General features: G+C 42.2%; 2 protein-coding genes across 4 annotated transcripts; one reads left to right on the top strand and one right to left on the bottom strand.

Moving 5' to 3' along the window:
* Nucleotides 1–2185: 2185 nt before the first annotated feature.
* On the top strand, nt 2186–12702 carry prlhr2a (prolactin releasing hormone receptor 2a). The gene is made up of 3 exons (XM_088624087.1): nt 2186–2371; nt 7351–7828; nt 10508–12702. The coding sequence occupies exons 2-3, from the start codon at nt 7377–7379 to the stop codon at nt 11142–11144; spliced, it is 1089 nt and encodes a 362-aa protein (XP_088480213.1). The 5' UTR covers nt 2186–2371; nt 7351–7376; the 3' UTR covers nt 11145–12702.
* Nucleotides 12703–14588: 1886 nt separating this feature from the next.
* On the bottom strand, nt 14589–19665 carry brf2 (BRF2 general transcription factor IIIB subunit). Of its 3 annotated transcripts, XM_088624086.1 has the most exons (6): nt 19397–19529; nt 18981–19021; nt 18508–18675; nt 17937–17996; nt 17026–17347; nt 14589–15903 (listed from the first exon to the last, which is right to left on the bottom strand). In XM_088624086.1, the coding sequence occupies exons 3-6, from the start codon at nt 18659–18661 to the stop codon at nt 14982–14984; spliced, it is 1458 nt and encodes a 485-aa protein (XP_088480212.1). In that variant the 5' UTR covers nt 18662–18675; nt 18981–19021; nt 19397–19529; the 3' UTR covers nt 14589–14981. The 3 variants fall into 3 exon arrangements, with proteins under 3 accessions (XP_088480212.1, XP_088480209.1, XP_088480210.1); XM_088624083.1 differs by lacking the exons at nt 18981–19021; nt 19397–19529 and adding an exon at nt 19530–19665; XM_088624084.1 differs by lacking the exon at nt 18981–19021 and having other exon boundaries at nt 19397–19533.
* Nucleotides 19666–20922: the final 1257 nt, after the last annotated feature.

Genomic DNA, 20922 nt, shown 5'->3' with positions numbered 1-20922 from the left:
TAAAACGTTTGATTTTCGGCGTTGGTTTAAAGGCAACAAAATATTCCTAAGAAATAGTAAGCCTGAAAACGCCTGCACCTAATATCACAGGTGGTGAAAGGAAGAACTACGTATGTTTGTTTTCATAAATATAAGCCGCAGACGTTGAGTTTTGGCTAACGAAATATTAGGATTTCAGGCCTGATTAACGTTAAAATTAAAGGGACTTCTAACTTGCTAAATTGTTGTACAGAGTGTTCAAATCTTGTGAAGTTTGTGATCTTTAACAAACTAGAACGGTTATCGGAATGCCGTTTTAACAAGGGGGAACCACACACCCATTTAGTTCAGTTATATTTTCAGTGTGCATAGCGAAGTGGCCAAGGTGAATATTTGTGTGCTTCGTTGCTGTTCACGAGCCTCTTCCCGCCTATAGCCACCATGAGCTGCCCATTATGGACATGGGATACAAACCGAATACGAATATAGATACTTTTTTATTGTGGTGTAGCTCAAACAACAGGCAAGTGTGTGCTGGTAAGGGGCGAGTTTTACTCAATGGAGTTGCTTTACTTTAGTACTGTATTGCATTCATTCACATTCTGTATTGCATACTCCTTGCAAACCCTCACATCGTATATACAAATTACATTAGCAGTAAGCGTTTAGATACACACGTTTGTTGCAGAAGAGTAAGATTTGTAATTCCACTATAATTGTAATGTAAATTACAAATGTAATTCATGATATTTCATACTTTTCAGAATATGAAGAACACTGAATTCATATCGCTGATGAGAATACCTAAAGTTTAAATCGCGTATAAATAACAACTAGGTTATGTAGAAGCTCAGTTTCTCGAGAAAGACTGTACATACCTTGATGAATATAGTCTATCTTTGTTCTCTAACAGTGAGGAAGAGAGTGACAGGGTAGAGGAAAATTATTAACCCAGTGCAAAATGAGACGCAGGCGGAATAAGGCTATATACTGTATTCCTCCTCAAGTCAGAATTTGGGAAAAGTCCGAAAGATGTATATATTTTTAGTCTTCTGTTTTCTTTTAACGGCGATATTTAATTTTTTGAATCGCCTTGAGATGAGGAAATACACTAAGTGGTATTTCTGCTAATTCTGTCCCACAGTTGTTGCGGGCAAGATATAGTTTGTGCTTAGGTTCTTAATGTCTATGCAGTAGTACAGTATTTCCTGGGGACAATCTGCACAGCCAGGTTCTTTAAGCAATTATGGAGATGATGAGCTCGGGATTGATCTCTGCGTGAAGACTAGAGAGCTGTGCTCTGTATTGATGTAGCCTAGGTTTTGTGCGCTATATTTTCAAACACCATTAACTAGTGTAGGCGTACCATGTGCGGTGTGTGCGTGTGTTGTTACTACTTTCAGCTATCATGCCTTTTCTCACTGAAAAAGAGTAGCAGCACAATGGCGGTTTGCTTCTTAATTTAAGATTTATTATGCCAGCAAGGGATAATAGCTTACCTAATATCAGGTTGTGATAGCTTATATAGACGATTTGATATTTTCCGTAGCTACAATGTACTTGGTGGCGAATGAAATGTTATTCTGTAAGGAGTACTGTATGTTTATACTGATATCATAAGTACCTTAAAACATTTGTGACCATGACAGATTTGCAACTCTGCTTATTGCCCTGGTCAATACACTTTGTAATTACATTAAAGAACTCAACAGATCTTTTTATATCAGAATCGGTTCATGAATTCATTTAAACAAAATAAAACAAAATGACACACGTCACGCCAGGAGTGAGAAGCTGCTTCACAGTCGAAGTAAGAGGGATTAGATAGTCTAGACTCTGAGAGGAATTTAGCTAGGGTACCGGGGATAATACCCCTACTATTCCGATATCGGGGATCTTCCGATATCGGATGTAGGGATCTGCAATATCAATTCAAGCACGACACTGACTGACGAGTTCAATTAATTAGAGTTTCTCGTTAGGGGACTCCGGTTTAGCGTCAGACAAAAAAGGTTTTTATTGTTCGTTGATTTTAACATAATAGGTTGTGTCGTCCCTGGTGGAGGAAGAACGGACCGCATCGGTCATCGTTGTCTGAGTTACAAGTCAAAACGCGAACTGTTGAATATCAGCATCAGCAGCTGCTGCAGCATCAAATACTGGCCGCCAGAGGGAGGGCTCACCTTTTTCCACCTATCAACATTTCTGTCCTCTTCCCTCCCTCTCTCCCCCCGTCTCGCCCTGATCTATCGGGACAAATAAGTTTTGTGGGAGAGATGCGATGCTCTCACTGCGGAGGATAGCGGGACCTGGAGCTGTCTGCGCTGAATTGCGGTGACCAACGCACAGACCCCTGCTTTAGGACGAGCAGGGACTGCTTCTTGGTGCCAAGGTGAGACGACCGAACTTGCTTGAGTTTCTATCAACGCGTCTGTACCGCAATTTGTTTGTACCAGATACAGTAACATCTTATCCCCGTGAACCAAACAAATATGCAAAATGCTTCTGAAACTGTGAGCTGCAGTTATTTTCGTCAGTGCTTCTGATCTGTTATCTTACTTCACACTTAGGAGTCTGTCTTTTCTAAGGTAATTCCAATTGTTACATATATTAGTTATGTTGTTATTAGTCTGGCTGGAATTTTTCAAAATCAGTACCAAAATCTAGACGGTTTTGGGGAAATCATAAAACTTTAATCGCTTTAATTTGTTTGCAGTTAAAATCGGTAGCGCACATTAAATACCTTCTAATGGTGAAACACGTAGGTACTGTAGCCGTCAAATGCGATTAGGCATGAAATATCGTATACAGTACGTAATGGAATACATTATTTCATATAGACGCATATTTTCAATACCAGAACATAGTTAGAATTATTAACCTGGTGGTTTTTAGTACTCATTCTGGATTTGACTTACTTTAGGGATAACGAAACACTTTGAGTACCTTGACATATACTGTATTTAGCAGTATTTTGTGTATTCAATGTACAGTGCTGTAGTGCTATTACAACACATATCGTGCTCTGCGTATAAACAAATAAAACGTGCACAAGTAACAGTGAAATAAATAATAATCATCATTTTAGTTCTGCATGGCAATTCTATTGTCATTGGATTAATTCATATCGGAAGTAAATCGTAAATCGTTGATTTTGATCAAAATAAACCGATTTTATTAGTATTCTGCAGGTGTTGAAATAATTGAGACAATATTACGTTGTCAATTTGCTAAAGAAGAAATAACCCCCAGCAGCAGATGGACTTTGTGCCCAGACCTCTCTTCCAATTCGTTATGAGTCTTTCTTTCCAATGACTATGATTAAAGAATAGTGAAGGGGCGAATTGAAGCCACCGTAATCCACAGAAGAACGTGTGGACCCGTTGATTGTACAGATTAAAACGAAATAATCACTATTTGAAAGATGTATTTTACTACAAGCAGGTCTATTTGTAAAACGTACACCCAGTACCGATAAAGACGTGGAGGCTCTTCAGAGGTCATAAAGGGTCAACCATCGATGCACACTTAACTTACAAGTGACTCAAAAGGCAGGGAGGCATTCACCTGAATGAGATCAGCTTGCATTATCACAACTGCATGGTCAAAACTAACCTGCCACCCTCGTCGTATTTAAACACTTGAGCAGGATAGAAGGCAGTGTTTCATCCGATTTCAATTCACAGAGCTCTAAAAAAACACATTCGTTGAGAGATTTGCTCCAGGTTTTGTAATTCAAACTATAATAAACTGGAAATATTAATTTCCACATTATTTTACACATTTTCTATCCTTGTTTTGTTGCCAAGTAGACACTACCAAGAACTTTGGATTTCAACAGGAGGAAATCTGACTTCAGTTCATGATTTAGACCGAACTCACTCTTTAGCACGCTTTAAATGTCTGATGACTGAAAATTAGTCTTTTTTTCAGAAGATGCAAGCACAGCTTACCCTGAGCAAAAATATCTAGGCTGCCCTGTAGTAATTTTCATAACATTCTAAAAGTCGGTCACCAAATAGTCTTCTGTCCATCAAGCCTTAAAGAAAAATAAAAAGACAGATATCAAAATGCAATTAGAAGTAATTAGATGCCAATAACACAGTGCAGTATTTGTTAAAAAGCACTCCTTTAATTTCTAAGATGATTTGTAATGTGCTGCATCTGCCTTTCATGGGTCATGTTGTTGAATTCAATGTGAGTTTGATAATATTAATTATCTTTCTGTAACGAAAGAGTGTGGCTGCAAATTATAAATTAATAAGCAAAGCGGAGCCCGTATTTTCAGTAATTTGTCAACACGTACGCACTGATAGCGTGAGACATTTGCAATGGCATGGTCTGCCGCTTGCTCTGTTCTTGCCATGCAGAAACACTTTTCTGAAAAGCACTTTGTTTCCCAAACATCAGCTGAAAAGGGTGATCAGGCATACTAATGAATTAACATAAATTAAAACCTATTAAGAATTGCCTATAGCAATTATGGCTGATTAGTACACCAAGTTAAAAGGTGAGCTGTCATGCTGTTTCAATCTACTACTAACCAGGCCAGAAAGGAAAAGGACTTGCTGCTGTACTCATGACCAAATCGCAAATATAACTGCCAATTGCCAATGGCTGGTATCTAAACCTAATGTGGGGAGATATAGAGGGATTTGTCCTCATACTCTTGAGACTTTCATCTGAAGCACTTCAGATGCGCTATGTACTTTGAATTCTATTTGTGAAGATTTACAGCTGGGTTATGAAGAGCAGAGAAGTTATTATTGTTTTGCCTCAGGTTTCCAGTGCAATGAACAGAGCCGTCATTCTTTTAATAAAAAGAAAACTGACCAGGAGCAATCTGTCATGGCTTCTGACACCGAATTCAGCCCAATACCAATGCATCCTCCTGTTCCTTTGAGTATTCCAGTGTTTCTCTGTCGTTTCCTGCTGGAAATATATCTTCCTAAAGTGCAGGAAAGTTCATGAAGTTAATCCAAGCTGCCCTAATTTTTAACAATGGCTTCAAGTGCCAGCTGTCATTTACCTATGCAAAACCAGCTACATTAAAGTATTAAAGTACAGAGTACCAACACTTGGCAGGATGAAAGATTTCCATGCTAAATGTGAAAAGCACAAGTACAAAAGAAAAAGCCTTAGGCTTTGCAATTAGCTGCCCCTCGATTATTGCTAGGTTTATAACTGAGCTATGAGTCATATCTTTCTTGTTTATTCTATAAAACATTTATTTAAAAAAATAGATTATTTTTTGCTCTGAGGCACAACAGATTCATTAACCTATTTTTTTGTGTGGTGGTTCATACAGGAAACAGAGATGAGCAGCAACAATACAAAATGTTTTCATTTATATGTCAGTCAGTGGGATGGAGCACTAGAACAAGAATAACAGAAATGGAGAACCGCAGGGAGAAAAATAGTCCCTATCTCTGAAAATGTCATCTGAGCCAATATAATTAGGTCCCTCTCATGTACTAAGCTGAGAGCTTCATGAAGCCATTTTGCAGTGCATCAGCACCCATAATACAATTTTCTGCCCCATTTGTTTCTTTCACCCCTTAAGCTCTTAATGAAGAAAGAGAAAAACCTACCCGCACAGTCAACTAGAACACAGCAAATTAGGGGACTATTCCTCCAATCTTACTTGTATCTTAGTGCTCTAAGAATTCCATCATTCCAGGCCTAAGAAGATCCCACTGAGTTAGCTTCAATCACATGGCTTGGCAGCTAGCTCCCAACTCCCACAGTCCTCTATGTAAAGAAGGGTCTTGTGTCTTACATTTCCACTTGTGTCCCCTGGTCTTTCTGTCGCTGCTGATCGTGAGGCTGAAACTGAGCAGAGCTGGACCAATGTCTTTCAGGATTTGTTCCAGAGAAGCCTACAATTTTAGTCTGTAAAAATTAACTTTAGAAGTTAAAGAAACACATTTAATATCTCTTATGAAAGCATCATAGATTAAGTTCCTAATTTGCCTTTACAACTTCTCTGCTTGTGCTACATTGCAGTACACTGAATGCTCACCGACTCTCTTCCAAAATTGAATCTCCCTCAGAACAACTTGACACAGAACCAGTCTTAGCTGATCTTTAAACTAGCACCACTCTGTAGACAATGCAACATGTCCTCTTTTCCAAATGCATGCCTAGCTTCATGATCTGGATGTCTCTACAACAGCTGGGCATTTCCCTGAAGCAATCTGTGTGAAGTATCTTTTGCTCGAATTAATTCCAGTTATGAGTCCAGAATTCTAACTAATCCTCCATACTGATTAATCAATTTTTTTATGGGGAGGAAACTAGAGCCATGACCTAACTGTCATAACTGGGCACAAATTACATGTAACAATGTTACAATGGGATTGAAACAGCGTGGGCCATTTGCCTGGGTATTTTATCATAAGAGATCAATTTCATACAGCTGTGGCGCAACACTCATGGCTATGTGCAATTACACAACACATCCAACCTAAATAATAATAATACAGACCTACTTGAATTAAACTACTGCTCAGTATTTGAATTTGAATTTCACTTGAATTTCAAGTGGTCAGGATGTAGAATACTAGACGTCTATAAGAAATCTGTCTTGTTCTAAGCATTTAGCATGGACCCATTTAATCCCAATCCCTTCAAATATTAGTTTAAAACCTTTCCAGTTAAACAGCAACATGATCTATAGTCAGGAAATGCTATAGTGGAAATGCTCGGAGAGGTTCTATATCACAGATCACCAGAATGGCTTTTTCCAGCCATTAATGTGTGATTGACCACAAGACCTCGTAGACTGCAAAGGATGAAATTAAACCCACCAGAGTTTTTTTTGCACTTAATGTCTTTTTTACAGATCGCCACTTTAGGGTTTAAAGTGGGGGTTATTTAAAGCTGAAACTCGATTAAAGTGAGAAATAATCAGAATCACCTTCATAATTCTGTCTTGGTCTTTGTGGTGCTTATAAACCACTAAATGAGCTTGTCTTTATTTTTATGCAATGGCACAGTGCTTGGAAATATGCAGCATGTGTCTTACATTTGGTATAAAAAGCTGTGGTTACCATAAGTGCACCATAAGCCCAAGTAAAGATCTTTATTCCCGAATTTCCACATGTACAGTTTGACAGATTAAGACTCTCCTCATTTCTTAATCATCACTTTTCACAGTGAACTACCACGTGCTGAGATGAATGAGTGATCTGTCTGGCAAAGTACCAGCGTGATTTTACAAGCAAAACTACTCTTCATAAATGTGCGAAGAATCTTGTTTCACAAACATTGTGGGAATACTTTGCTCTGGTCCTATAGTCCGATTTAACTCTGCAATAAATAATAATTGAGATTAACCCTCATTTCTTTTTTGATTCCCACTTTTTGCAGCGTTACAGACCCCTCTTCTTGCTAGGATGGAAGGCAGTGGCTGTGCCTGGGGGACTGACGTGGTGCCACCTGGTGGCGCAGGGGAGAACAGCAGCAGCAGTGTCTTCGAGGTGCCAGTGCGGAACACCTCCTCCAACAGCAGCTCCCAGTTCGCAGGGGTGAAGCTGCTGCAGTCCTTCAAGCCCCTTATCATCCCCTGCTATGCGCTAGTGGTGCTGGTGGGGATCTTTGGCAACTACCTGCTCCTCTACGTCATCTGCCGCACGCGCAAGATGCACAACGTCACCAACTTCTTCATTGGCAACCTGGCCTTCTCCGATATGCTGATGTGCGCCACCTGCGTGCCCTTCACTCTCGCCTACGCCTTCAACCCGCGGGGCTGGGTTTTCGGACGCTTCATGTGTTACCTGGTGTTCCTCATCCAGCCCGTGACGGTTTACGTGTCTGTGTTCACTCTAACCGCCATAGCTGTGGACAGGTGAGCAACACACAACCGGACCCCTGTGATGTTCTGTGACAGTGCACCAATCCTATATACTGCAACAGTGTTTGGAGCAGCACAGCTGAATGAATGTACTCAAGACATTTTTAACCAGGCCGGCTGTAGGTGTTGAAAAGCAGCAGTTCTGCTCTATTGAAAGGGTTTTAGGCTAGTAGGAAATCTGCAACTTTTCACAGCCCACCGTTTCTTAAAAGGGCCATATTAAGCAAGTAATTGGAAGATTCCAGTTATGTGAGTGCAGGCATGGAAGACCAGGTCTTGTGAATGGCTGGTGTAGTGCATGCTGTGAGTAACCTGCATGCTATTTGGTAGTTTTACATCTTGCAGCCTTCTTTAAAATCTACATAGTAATGAACTACAGGAGGCTGAAATTTGTAAGGATTTGAGGACCCAAATATTTAAAAACAAATACAAGACAAGAACAGAGATGTACTATTTCGTCCCTACCACCTGTCAAGACATTCACTTCACATTGATAACATTACATTTTAAGAAATGCCTGCACTGTATATATAGAGAGAGAGATAATGGACCAAATGTGTGGCAACAAATGGTAAGAGAAAATGGCAGTCAAGGAAATATAGTTAATTATTTTTCACTCTAATCCAAGGTTTGCGAATACCCATTAAACAGATAGCCAGTTCCTCTTTACAATCTGCCAAAAGCATACCAGAGCAAGCACTGGAACACTGAATGAGGTTTTTGACACGTGGGCAATTAATGTTGACATCAATATAATAATTGCTAGCATGTCTTTTTTTTTTAAATACACCATATTTTGGCATTTACGTTAATCAGACAAGATTGCTCATTAAAAGCATTTGCATAACTTGAAAAGGGAAGCGTGTCTATTCAGAGACATCCACATATTCAATTTGCATGGACACAGATTTAATGCAGCAAGTTCACTACAGATTCCCCTGGTGTGTTGGTGCTCTAGAAGGTGAAGTGGCACTCCACATTTGGCAGTGACACCCCCCCAAAAAATTGCATCTTGTGAAAACACAAAATGAACTGTGAAGCGTCTGCCTGGTGAATTCTAAGATAGGTTCCATCCTTCCATCTTCGAACTGCTTTGTCAAGTACAGGGCTGCAGGGGAGCTACAGCCCAGCCAGCAAGAAATGAGCGAAAGGCAGAGTATACATTCGCCATGACACCATTCCACAGCAGGGCAAACGCTCTGACACAAACATGCGCACGCTCACTCCTAAGGCCAATTGTCCCAGAAAAAAAAACATTAATAATAAGAATTGCTTACACTTGTATAGTGGTTTTCTGGACACTTCTCTCAAAGCACTTTAAAGGTAATGGGAACTCCCTTCCACCACCACCAATAGGTAGCCCCCCCGGATGATGCAAAAGCAGCCATAGTGCACCAGTACGCTCACCACACACCAGTCATCAGTGCGGAAGAGAACAGAGTGATGAAGCCAGTTCAGAAATGGGGATTTTTAGGAGGCCATGAATGGTAAAGGCCAATGGGAAATTTGGCCAGGATGCCGGGTTAACACCCCTACTCCTTTTGAGAAACGCCCTGGGATTTGTAAAGACCACAGAGAGTCAGGACCTAGGTTTTCAGTTTCATCCGAAGGACGGTGCTCTTTTACTGTATAGTCTCGTCACTATACTGGGGACTAAGACCCACACAGACTAGAGGATGAGCGCCCCCTGCTGGCCCCACTTACACCTCTTCCAGCAGCAACCTTAGTTTTTCCCAGGAGGTCTCCCATTCAGGTACTGACCAGGCTCACCTGTGGGCTTCAGCGGGCTGCCAGGTGTGAGTTCCAGAGGTATATGGTTGTTTTACCTACCAGTATGTTTTGGGGCTATGAGGGAAACCGGAGGACCCGGAGGAACACAGGGAGAAGATGCACAGTCATGGAGAGGCAGGAATGCCACCGTGACAACCAGTCTGGAAGGTGGCGAGTTAAAAACAAGGATGTCACGTTAAGACGGCTGCTGTGACAAGAGTACATCTGTGCCATTATAATTAAAAGCAATTTCTTTTAATTTTCTTCAAAGACATCTGTTTCCAATTAGAAAACACCACAGCCAGACACTGATCTGAGACTCACAGCTGTGCTTTAAAAGCTTGGAAAGTGAGTCTTGATTATTAATTATTACCAGTAACTTTTTACATTTTTTAAATATTTAGCTTTGGTTTAAAACAACACAAATCCACCCCTTTGTGCTCATGTCTCCAAAATCATTAACAACCCCCACACTCAATGAAATGCAACAACCATGTCTGCAAATACAAAGTCGGCTGTTACTTTCTACACAGCCTCAGCAGTGTTTGCCAATTCTCCTTTTTTTGGTCTGCAAATATGACCGGTTTGCTAGCTGTACCAGACTCTAGATGACTGATATGCATTAGGAAGAACAGTGGTCCTTGTCATCTGTGCACCAATATTCAATCTAAACACATGAATTTCCCAGTGACAATGGTAACAGAATTCCCCAACAGACAATCAGTGAAAACCACTCTACGATGCTACCAAGGTTTCACTGAATAAAGAGAAATCCCAATTTCATCTGAGGACATTTACTATGAAAAGCGATCTCTGATGTGATGCATCAGATACATCTGAAGGCCTGGGTGCCAGGATACTCCAGTAGCAGTGATTTGTCACTTGTCTCTGTCTTGCCTGTAGGTACTACGCCACAGTGCACCCTCTGAAGAAGCGAATCTCAGTGCCAGCTTGTACCTACGTCCTAGCTGGTATCTGGCTGCTGTCCTGCGGTCTGGTGGCGCCTGCCATCGCTCACACTTACCACGTGGAGTTCCAGGAGGAGGGCTTCACCATCTGCGAGGAATTCTGGATGGGCCAGGAACAAGAGCGCCTGGCCTACGCTTACAGCACCCTCATCATGACCTACATCCTGCCCCTGTCTGCCCTCTGCATCTCCTACCTCTGTATCTCCGTCAAGCTGCGCAACTGCGTCGTGCCTGGTCACCCCACGCAGAGCCAGGCAGAGGCCCAGCGTGCCCGCAAGCGCAAGATCTTCCGTTTGGTGACCCTGGTGGTGGCCGCCTTCGGCATCTGCTGGCTTCCCATCCACGTCTTCAACGTGCTGCGCGACATCGACATCAATCTGATCGACAAGCACTACTTCCTGCTGATCCAGCTGCTGTGCCACTGGTGTGCCATGAGCTCTGCCTGCTGCAACCCCTTCCTGTACGCCTGGCTGCATGACCGCTTCCGTGCCGAGCTGCGCAAGATGTTCACCTGTCGCCGCCGCATCGGGATTCCCACCAACAACTGTGCCACTGCCAGCGTGGTGCTCTAGCCTCCAGGGGAGTCTGGCGCTCACCGGGACTCGGAGCGCAATTGTTCACTGACTTGGCACCACAGAAAGCCTGGTACAGTCCCTGGAGTGAGGCTGAAGAGTAGCTGAGAGAAGACACTCTGAGGACCAGAGGCTACATGTGAAGGTTGGAGAGACTCCAGAGAGTTGTATACTCAATCGGGGTCAAAACAGCAAAAGCATGAGGTGACAGTTAGTCCAGTAACAGCAAATCAGCCAGGTGGAACACCATAACATGGGATGTAGGAATTAGGCAAACCGTCGTTGAATGACTCTGTAAAGGTGCACTGTGTTGAAAACTCTGTACAGTAAAGGGCATGACGACCCATTCTCAATCTTAATACCAGCATCTCTAAGCAAAGTGGCCAAAAGACAAACCATTTATTTTATACTGACAAGGCAGACGATGTACACGTTTAAGACCAGAGGTGAATGTATTTATACATGTGGATGTTCAGGAGAGATGGAATCATTTTTGATGTAGCTCCTTGTGGAATTTATTTAGTTAAGTGGAAAGTATTCTGAGCAGAAGCAGGAAACCAAAAGCAGAGATGCAGAAAATATAATTATGAATATATAAAAAAACAACCCCAGTGGAAATTACAGGAAAGTGGTACATTTTCTGTGCAAATATAAACAAACAAAAGTACAGGCCTCCTGACATAGCTCAAAGAAAGTCAGGGAGGAATGTTTACTCTCAGCTGGAGACAGTCCTGTATGACCTCTAAACTCCCGACCTTAACAAATAGCTCACGTGAGAGTCTGCATCTATGGTTGCAAAATACTGGATACTTGCAGGAAGCAAGAAGCTTGTCCTGTCTTCAAACCACACAAGCTCTGATCTCCTTAAGTTCCCTTTTATTGAAAAATCAGGCAGGGTGAAAAATCTAGCTCATGTGAGACACTGTCTGTGGTCGCAGTAGTGAGACTGAACAGAAAGGAAGGATCAAATTGTGGGAAAACGTTAACATTATCAATAGAGGCAAAATCCAAGACTACCAGAAGAACCACTTTATTCTGTTCCCTTTATTCAAAGTGTTGAATAAGATCATCAATAATAATATAAGTAAATGTCAGAAAGAGGAGACAAACTGGGAGTGCAAAGCTTTATACAGAATGAATAATTGACTGGAGGCTATAAATCAGACATGTCACCATGAGATAAAAACAGCAAGAGGCTTACCTTTCTTAACCAGCTCATGATGGAATGAAGGAAAAGATGTACATTGATAAGCTGCTGATTTGGAGGTCACATATGAACTTCAGCTTTCCTATGGCTGAAAGCAATGGTGACTTTTCACTGTACCACTGTTACCCCTCCTGACCCTGCTCCCAGCGCTGATCAGCCAGTTGGCTGATCCAGAGAGCTCAGTTTTTCTGAGACCCACACAGCTGGGTGATATGCGATCTGTTTCACTAGCTGCAGAGAGGCTCGTGCACACTTAATGGGCTGCAGTACTGAAGACAAGGAGAGTGAGAACTGTGAATCAGAGGAAGAAGCTGGTAAAATCCTTAATAAAGACTTGAAGGGGAGCCTGAATATAGTCGATGAACATTTGTGTGTTTCATTGTATGATTTTGTACCCTTAGTGTAAAAACATACATAAAAAGCACTTAACTCTCATCTAAGTGCTGCAATGAAAAACCACAGAAGATATTCTGAAATTTACCAAAAGAAGAAAATTTAAAGAAGGATTTTCTGCCAACACTGTCCCTTAAGAGGAAGCCAGTGTGTTTTTTTAGATTGCCAAGAGAATGTCTAACTTGAAGTTTAAAATTCTAAATTTCTTTTGGAAATCTAAGACCATCCTCAAAAGGGACGGTTATGGGCAGATAATCAGATAATCAAATTTAACTTTTAACACCTTGGCATTTGACCCCCCCACCCCCCTTAATACATTAGACTGGCCAGGTGATCTACTGTATCTGAGCTAACCTACAGAAGTGACAGGTTAAGGTGGTCTAACTGGGGATAAGAAACAAAATCCAAATTGATAGTTTCCATTTTAAAAGGGGGGGTGGTTAGCATGGGCTTCTGAATTAAGATGAATGATGAAACTAATAAAAATGCATTTTAAGCCCACGGTTGAACTGAAAATACATCACTACATTTCCAGGTCAAAAAGGTAAGAACAACATTCAACAGCTTCCTCTGATAATTGCCTTGGCACTTGAGCCCAAGCATCAGAGCGCGTCTTGAAAAGAAGGATAAAATTATTACTGGCAATTTCATCTCAAACAGCGTGCAATTACCAGGCATCTTTGGGAAACTGTAAACTCAGCGATTACTGTCAATAATGTTAGCTTTAATGATGCAACTCCTGGCAGTTTCCTGGCAGCTATAAGATATCAAACAGAAACTTTCAGTGTGAGGGGAAAATGAAAATAACCTAAAGAGAAAAGTAAAAAGAAAAAGTATTTCTTGCCATGAACACTGCCTGGTTCTTTGCTCTGTGCGTGGGTAGCTTTGATGTTCAGTGGTATTGCTTGAAGACAAAAATGTCAACTTTGAGAACAATCCAGACTTTCTGGAAAGAAAGTAATATTATATTTTTGCTTTCCAACAGAATACACATCAGTTTGCACTGTGCAGTCTCCTTGTTCTCAATCCTTGCCAGTGCCCGACTGGTGTGGTGTCGACCTTCGACTATTCCCCCACCACCACAAGCTTCCACCAACAGTCTCTGAAGTACACTGGTCCTGTTTGTCCTCAGGACCATCGCTTCATCTATTCTTCTCTGGAGGTCCATGTGGGATCCTTCCTCATCCATTCAGCTGCAACAAACATCAGTACTCCCTACTCCTTCCTATTCTACTTCTGTTTTAGTGCCGATGTCCTCACTTTACACTTTCCTGGCTGGCTCAGTGTTTTCTGCCACCCTCCACAGAATTCCAGTCTCCATTCATCCAGTCCTTCTTGACTCTACTGCCACCTGTTTGCTGACTTGCATTCCCTGATCAGCATCTTATATGCACATGAATTAGAATTTGACCAAACTACTGAAACGGTGTTGTTAAACAGAAGTTAAATTGTAATCTCACACTTCACATCTTACACATAAATATTGTTTGCTGAGCTTTGTGTACATCGTTCCTCACACCCCTCCCTCCACTCCATCTTCACCCTTTGCAGCTGTCTCCTTGATTCATTCCTTGCAAGTGAGTGGAGTTTTGTTACCCTTGAACATTCAGCGTTGTCATGTCCTCAACCAGGCGAGTTAACACCACACCTTAAAATATTAAGTATGCTATTCCTTCATCCGTCTCGTTGTGTTCATATGAATTTGATTGAACAACTAAAATATTATGTATATATTATGCTCACAGAAATCTATTGTATAGCAACCTTACATGACCAAAACTGCAGTTGCATTTTCAGAGTAAAGAGATAGCATTCTCCTGAAAGTTATCAAAAACATTACAAAATTGTTTGATTGGTAAATTCTTAACTTTTTATTATAAAATAAAGATTTTTTTACTTAAACATGAGTTTCAGAGACAACATTTCTGAAGGTCTTTTAAATTCCAAATGCTATCTGCTTTTCAACAGAATATTTTCCAGCAACACAAAACCATCTCAGTGGCGTGCTTTCCAGTGTGGCCACATCCTGGCACAAATGAAGAACAAAGTGCAATCCTATAAAAATGATTAGTTTGCTCAGTCCAATTCTAGAGAAACTCTGCAGTAGCTCATTCCAGATGAGCTCAACACTGTAATGACAACTCCTGTCTGGATGTCACGATAGCCATTCAGTCTACAGACATAAAAACATGTACTACGCCAGATGTGTCCTTCTGTTGAGCACTTGAAGCTCCGAGCTATCCAAGTCGAGCCTGAGCTTCTGCAAAAGCCAGTACCTCCTCAGGGGTGCGGATGTACTCCTCGATCTCACTGTCCAAAATCTCTTCATACCCTGTCACCTGCTGGCCTGCACCTGCCACTTCTCCCTCTGTCCTCCTCCTTTTCTTGGGGTTCATCAGGCAAGGAGGTAAAAACACTGGGGTGTGCCTTTTCTCAGCTCCTAATGTGCCAACACCACTTGTCCCTGTTCCCTTTGCTCCTTCAGAGTCTCGCTGAGTCACAGTGCCCATTATAAGATTTGGCTGCCCTTGTGAACACTTGCCAGCATCTGGCTGAGATGCTCCTTCGTGCTGCTGTCTAGGATCAACTGCCCTGGCGGCCTCCAATTGCACAGGCACACAAACTGGGGCGCCTGGATCTTGTCCCAGATCCAATGTGGTTGTGGTCTCTCCAGTCTCCAGAGAGTTACCACCAGCAGGCCTGTTTTCAATGGCTGTAGTACCTGGCACTGCTCCTGGTTGCTGTTCAGCATCATGACTCTGCATGGCTTTCCTCAGCAGAATTTGTCTATACTTCAGGATATCCTTGCCGTGGTTAACCACCGTTCTGGAGTCTAACTGGGAGCCCTTCAGCCAGGGCAGCTCTTTTCCCAGCCTGCAGAGGGTGTCCCGGAGCTCTGAAACTCTCTTGACAGCTGGGGGAGGAAGAGGCACTCCCGCCAGCTTGCAGAATTTGCTGAGGGAGATGCGATGGCGAGCCGGGCAGGGACGCAGAGAGAGCCAGGCCAGATAGGTGGCAGCAGTGAGGATAGGCACGGGTCGGCGGCCAGTCGACAGCCAGGCCTCGCCGGCCAGTTCTACCAGCTTGACCGCCCAGTCGGACAGCTGGGTGGCACTCTCGCGCAGCTGCTCTGGGATGGCATGAGAGGAGAGCTGGAAACTAGGGGGAAGAACATAATCACATTAATCATCCGTACACTGTCATTTTGGCTAATTGATCTTTCGTGACTGCCACATGCCACACTTGAGTAACTTGCACTGGCCCTTAAGTAACCTTATGACAGGAAGTGTCAGGAACAGAAGATGACATAATTTAACCTGCTGAATATCAGGCCTGATGAAAATCAAGAATGAAAAACACAGAAAAGGAACCAATATATCCTGCTTATCAAGATAACAACGGCTTCACGCCATCACTATGTTGGAGTCGACAGACTGTCACTTGCTGTTTAGTCAGATCTTTAGCAACAACTCAAGGTTATCTGCAGACTGTCCTGGAGAAGGTCAGATGTGAGGTGCAGATGTGCAAAACGATTTGCTAAATGCTGTGTACTACAGAGTGATTGATCTGCCAAGTGTGATAGTCTGGGTAGAGTGTCTAGTTGCTACAGAACTCCAATTGCAGTGATTAAAGACAGCCTGACAGTATTACAGTGTAGCACACTAAACTCATCAAGTCCTGGGACCTCACTTGCTCTCCTTCTCTCCCGCATCCTGATGTGACAACATCCCAACAGCTCATCCTCATGTCGCTGGAGTAATAGCAACTTACGAGAACATCCGCAGTAGATTCCACATTTATCAAACATGTTAATCAGCATAATTTACATTTAATAAACTGCTCAATAAAGTGACAGTACCCCTGCTACACAAAAATATGTAATTCTTTCATAACTAAATTTGCTGTCTGAAGATTCTTCCGATGCTCATATTGAGCATTCTACGCTTCAGTGACTGACAGTTCCTGACTTCTTGAGAACTATCCTTCCCCCTGTTTTCTAAACACTTCTTCCAATTTAGGGCTGCAGCAGAGCCAGAGGCTTTTCCTGCAAGCAATGAGAGCAAGCAGGGTTTTTGAGAACCAGCTTTTGAATCATTAAAACGTGGTCATATTTTTTGTCTTTTCCGTGTAAATGTTTTTTTTTCCCCAATTTTCAGTTACCAAAGGTATAGTGAGCACAGCTGTTTCACTATTATATGGTGATATGTATAGAACTATAGTTCACCCTTTGAAACATAAGAGCCAATGACACAGCCTTTAGAATAATCCCTGCAGACTGACCTGTTGCAGTGACCTTGCACCAGGTCAGTGAGGCTGACAGATGGAGTCTGCAGATTGAGAACATTCATCATCTCCATGTAAACCTTTCCCATGAGAGTTGGGTCAGCCTGCAAAAGAGAGCTGATAGTTCCCATGGTGACAGGCCAGTCCTGCTGCCTGCAGCTCACCAGGACACAGCAGCCTGCCAGCAGCTCCTTCTTCTCCAAGCTGACATGCAGGAAAGCGGGGTGTGTGTAGGCCTGCTTGAAAAGGGCCTGTGCAAAATCCTCCACTCTAGGGGGAAGGCTGAGAACGCGACACAGTGTGCGCACTCGCTGCAGTCCTGCCAGAAATGAAGCTTTTTTGAATACAGGGTATTAAAAAACACCAAACATTTCAGCTAAAGATGATACATGATCACAGTGTCTTGCTGAAGTTTATAATTAAATGAAGCCTAGGTCATTCAATTCTAATGAATAACTGAAATCACACTGATATATCCATTGTTATCATAATAAAAATGCAAAAAACAAAACAGCAGCAATATTACATAAAAGCATTTTAAGAGTGTCTTAAAGCTCTTATTGCTACCTCCAACAAACATACACACACGCTGACTCCAATCTCCAATTCCTCATCCCTGTTCCCATGCAACGTTTGGAAGGCATTGTGCTTTGGGGTGTAACATTGATTGACTTATAGACACACGAGAGGATTACACACCGAACAGCATCACCACCGAGAGGCAGCAGTGCTGTTTATATTATTCCAGCTCTGGACTGTACAGTTCAGAAGCCTTTAGAAGGCCTTGACTTTTCTCAAGAAAAGCTGCTGCTCAGAGAACATTCAAAATTGTGTTTGTGCAAGGCTATCCATCCTGCAGAAATCTGAGGAGTTTCTGTGTGTGATAAGGCTGTATAGCAGTGTCTTACCTTTTATCTGGTTGCGGCTCGGCTGCTTTTCTACCGCCGTGCTCTCCGAGTATCTCACCTCTGTGTGCAGAACAAAGGCATCAGCCAACCAGCAGAAAAGAAAGCAAAGATGCTGTACTAAACAGCTATTCGGTGGCAATCCCAAATTGAAATACAGAAGCCATATAACCAAATATTACCAAGCGTCGGGGCTCAGCTGCAGATGCTGCACACCTCACCAGAGTAACTTCAGAGCTGACTGTGCACTGCGCATGAGTCACGCGTGTTCATCTACATGGGGGAACCTTGAGAAGCAGGACTGATTTCAGCGCTTGTGTGTGATGTGCTCCACAGTGCTGTCAAGCTAGTGCAACTACCTGAACAGGTGTTCTAGGGTCACCAGATCAAGAATATTTAAGAAATGCACACCAGGTAATAACACATCTACCACATCTATCATAGCCACCAGAACTTGCGCTTCCCTCCCCAATGAGGACAGGGAGAATCCCCAGGCCTGCCCAACACCTGGACGAAAGGCTCTCAGGGCAGACGACTGCCACCCAATTTCGAGTAAATCAAAGCAAAGGTATACCTGTGCTGTACTGCTCCTCGCTGCGTGTGGTGGTAAGCAGGCCTTCGGACAGCACTGAGCCACAGTCGGCACACACCAGCTGGCTCTGGGAGTACAGAGCGTCATCCACCACGTTAGACGATCCGCAGTCTGGGCAAGATCCGCCCGACGCCATCCCCTCTGCACTTTCTATAAAGACAAGCAACCCGTCTGAGGTTAGTTACTTCAGGGCAGCGCTCACCAACTCCAATCCTGGAGAGTCTCAACTCATCCATTTCTAAAGCTCCGTCTTTTACCTATGAGCAATGAAACCAGAGATGTACTAAATTTAGAGGAAAAACTTGTAAGCATTCTTCCAGACATGATACAATACAAAAATAACCATATATGCAGTATATAGGAAATTCACGGTTTAGTTCTCATTTGAAGTATTCAGCTAATCCATCAGCAGCCCTCACTTTGGCTCTAAATGGATGCACAACTCGAGTACTCACTGACAGTCCGGTGTTTCTGACGCCTGGGTTTTAGGCGGAGTCTGGACAACCAAAAAAAAAACTCAGATTTGAGTCCCGCCCGCTAACAGGAGGTCCGGGTCGCTCAGTTTCAAATCGTCAACATTAACAGTTCAGTTAAGAACACAGGTTTACAACACCTTCCTGCACGACAAGAACCCACAGGATTTACTAGTTGCCTTTAAATCATCATAGGCCTAAGATCTTCGAAAAAAAATGTTCCTTAGGTCTAGTCAAGATATTGATCAGCTTAATTACACCACAAGAAGTGATGTATTGAAGTCACAGACAGATACCGCGGCACCCCTACGCTGAAATGTCGCACTTCATAATACTACCAACCATGTCAAATATATCTAACAGCAGCTGAAACAAGATTTTATGTTTAATTCTCTCACGGTTGTTAAGGATTCCAAGGCGTTTACAGGAAGAATATTTAAACCACACTGCCAAAACCAAACCTAAGCTCAAGAGACAATGCTAAACACACAATCAGATAAACTGAAATCTTAAAGCCACTAAACAACACACCTTTCAAAACAGTTTGAAACGCCAGCGCGTATCCTCATAAATCGTCCCCTGCGTCCATCGGTCTTTAAATTTAGTTCCCAAACTATGGTTCCGGGCTTTTGTTTTTGCCTTTTTTCCCCTCGTGAAATTCGGGGAAAACAAGAAATCATTTAAATAAATATAGTATTTAAGTATTTCTTTACCAAAAAGAAAGGCATTTTATTTATAGGCCAAATGTCAAGACCTTGAAAATATTTAGACTTGTGTTAGTACAGATTTTACTAATCCAATTTGCTTTTCTTATTTGCCACCAGAGGGCGACGAAATAAAACAGAAAAATAATTAAATATATTTTAATTATTAATGTAATAAAGGAGTTAGTCCCAGAATGTTCCATACAACAAATTCCCATTATCGGGGTCCATATTTTAATTTTTAATGTATCAATGAAGTATTTACACTGTACTGTTCAAGCCCTGTGTTATAGCAACATTTATAGATTTACAATGCGAAACAAAAAAGGCAAACGCTACTGGTTCTGTTTTGTTTTATAAAAAATACTTACAACTTGCTATTTAACGTTTTATAGAGCTGGAGTTCAGTTAAAACCAATAGACCAAAACTGCATTTACTGCTTTTGTGTCATTTCTAACCTAACAAGATGCTAGAGCCAAACACAGCCAGGCCATGATCAGACAGGTAGATCACAAATCACACCACCTCACCGCAATTGCACATCTGCAGAGTGTTTGCCTGGATTATGCCATGGATACTTTATTCGCTGGATTTGAGCTAAAGTGAACATCTGTAAGGGAAAACTGTGTGGAAGCCAGACCCTGCCTGTCAGCACTCTTCATTGGGATTGGGACAGAATCCCACAAGACGGCATCTGTAACCTAGTGCAAAGCACGCTTCACAGATGAGTTCATGGGGCTTCCAACATCGGTTGCACACTACCTTGTGACCTGTCAGGCCTGACAAATGTTAATCAGCATAACGTTATCCATCATGTGTGTTCAATAATGTATTAATGCTACAACAGCATTTGTTTTTCTGTTGACACCGATTTGTTGTCACCAATAGGTAATGTTTCTTCGAAAAGTCGACTCACGCCATTTTCACTGTGCGAACAGGGAAAGTTAATTAACTTTAACATTAAATTGCACATGGTTCTGAAGATGAAGGCTACTGTGGAAGTTTTCTTCTCTCAACATTTTCATGAGTTAATGCTGGTTGCTTTGAATGTAAGTTTTCCTTGATCTCTTTAGGTTGTTGGGTCTCTATAAACCGAAAAGGTTGCCATCTTTTTTTCCCCAGACGCTGTATTGAAGTTTTACTGAAGATTGCAAATAATACTAGCATTTGCAGGAATGTGTGGGTGTTTTTCTTGCTGAACACTCAACCTCCAACGTCA

Source organism: Lepisosteus platostomus, chromosome 3, assembly GCF_059453375.1.
Source record: "Lepisosteus platostomus isolate fLepPlt1 chromosome 3, fLepPlt1.hap1, whole genome shotgun sequence".
Lineage (NCBI taxonomy): Eukaryota > Metazoa > Chordata > Actinopteri > Semionotiformes > Lepisosteidae > Lepisosteus > Lepisosteus platostomus.
Note: the sequence above shows the minus strand (reverse complement) of the source record. Positions and strands in the feature narration are given on the sequence as shown.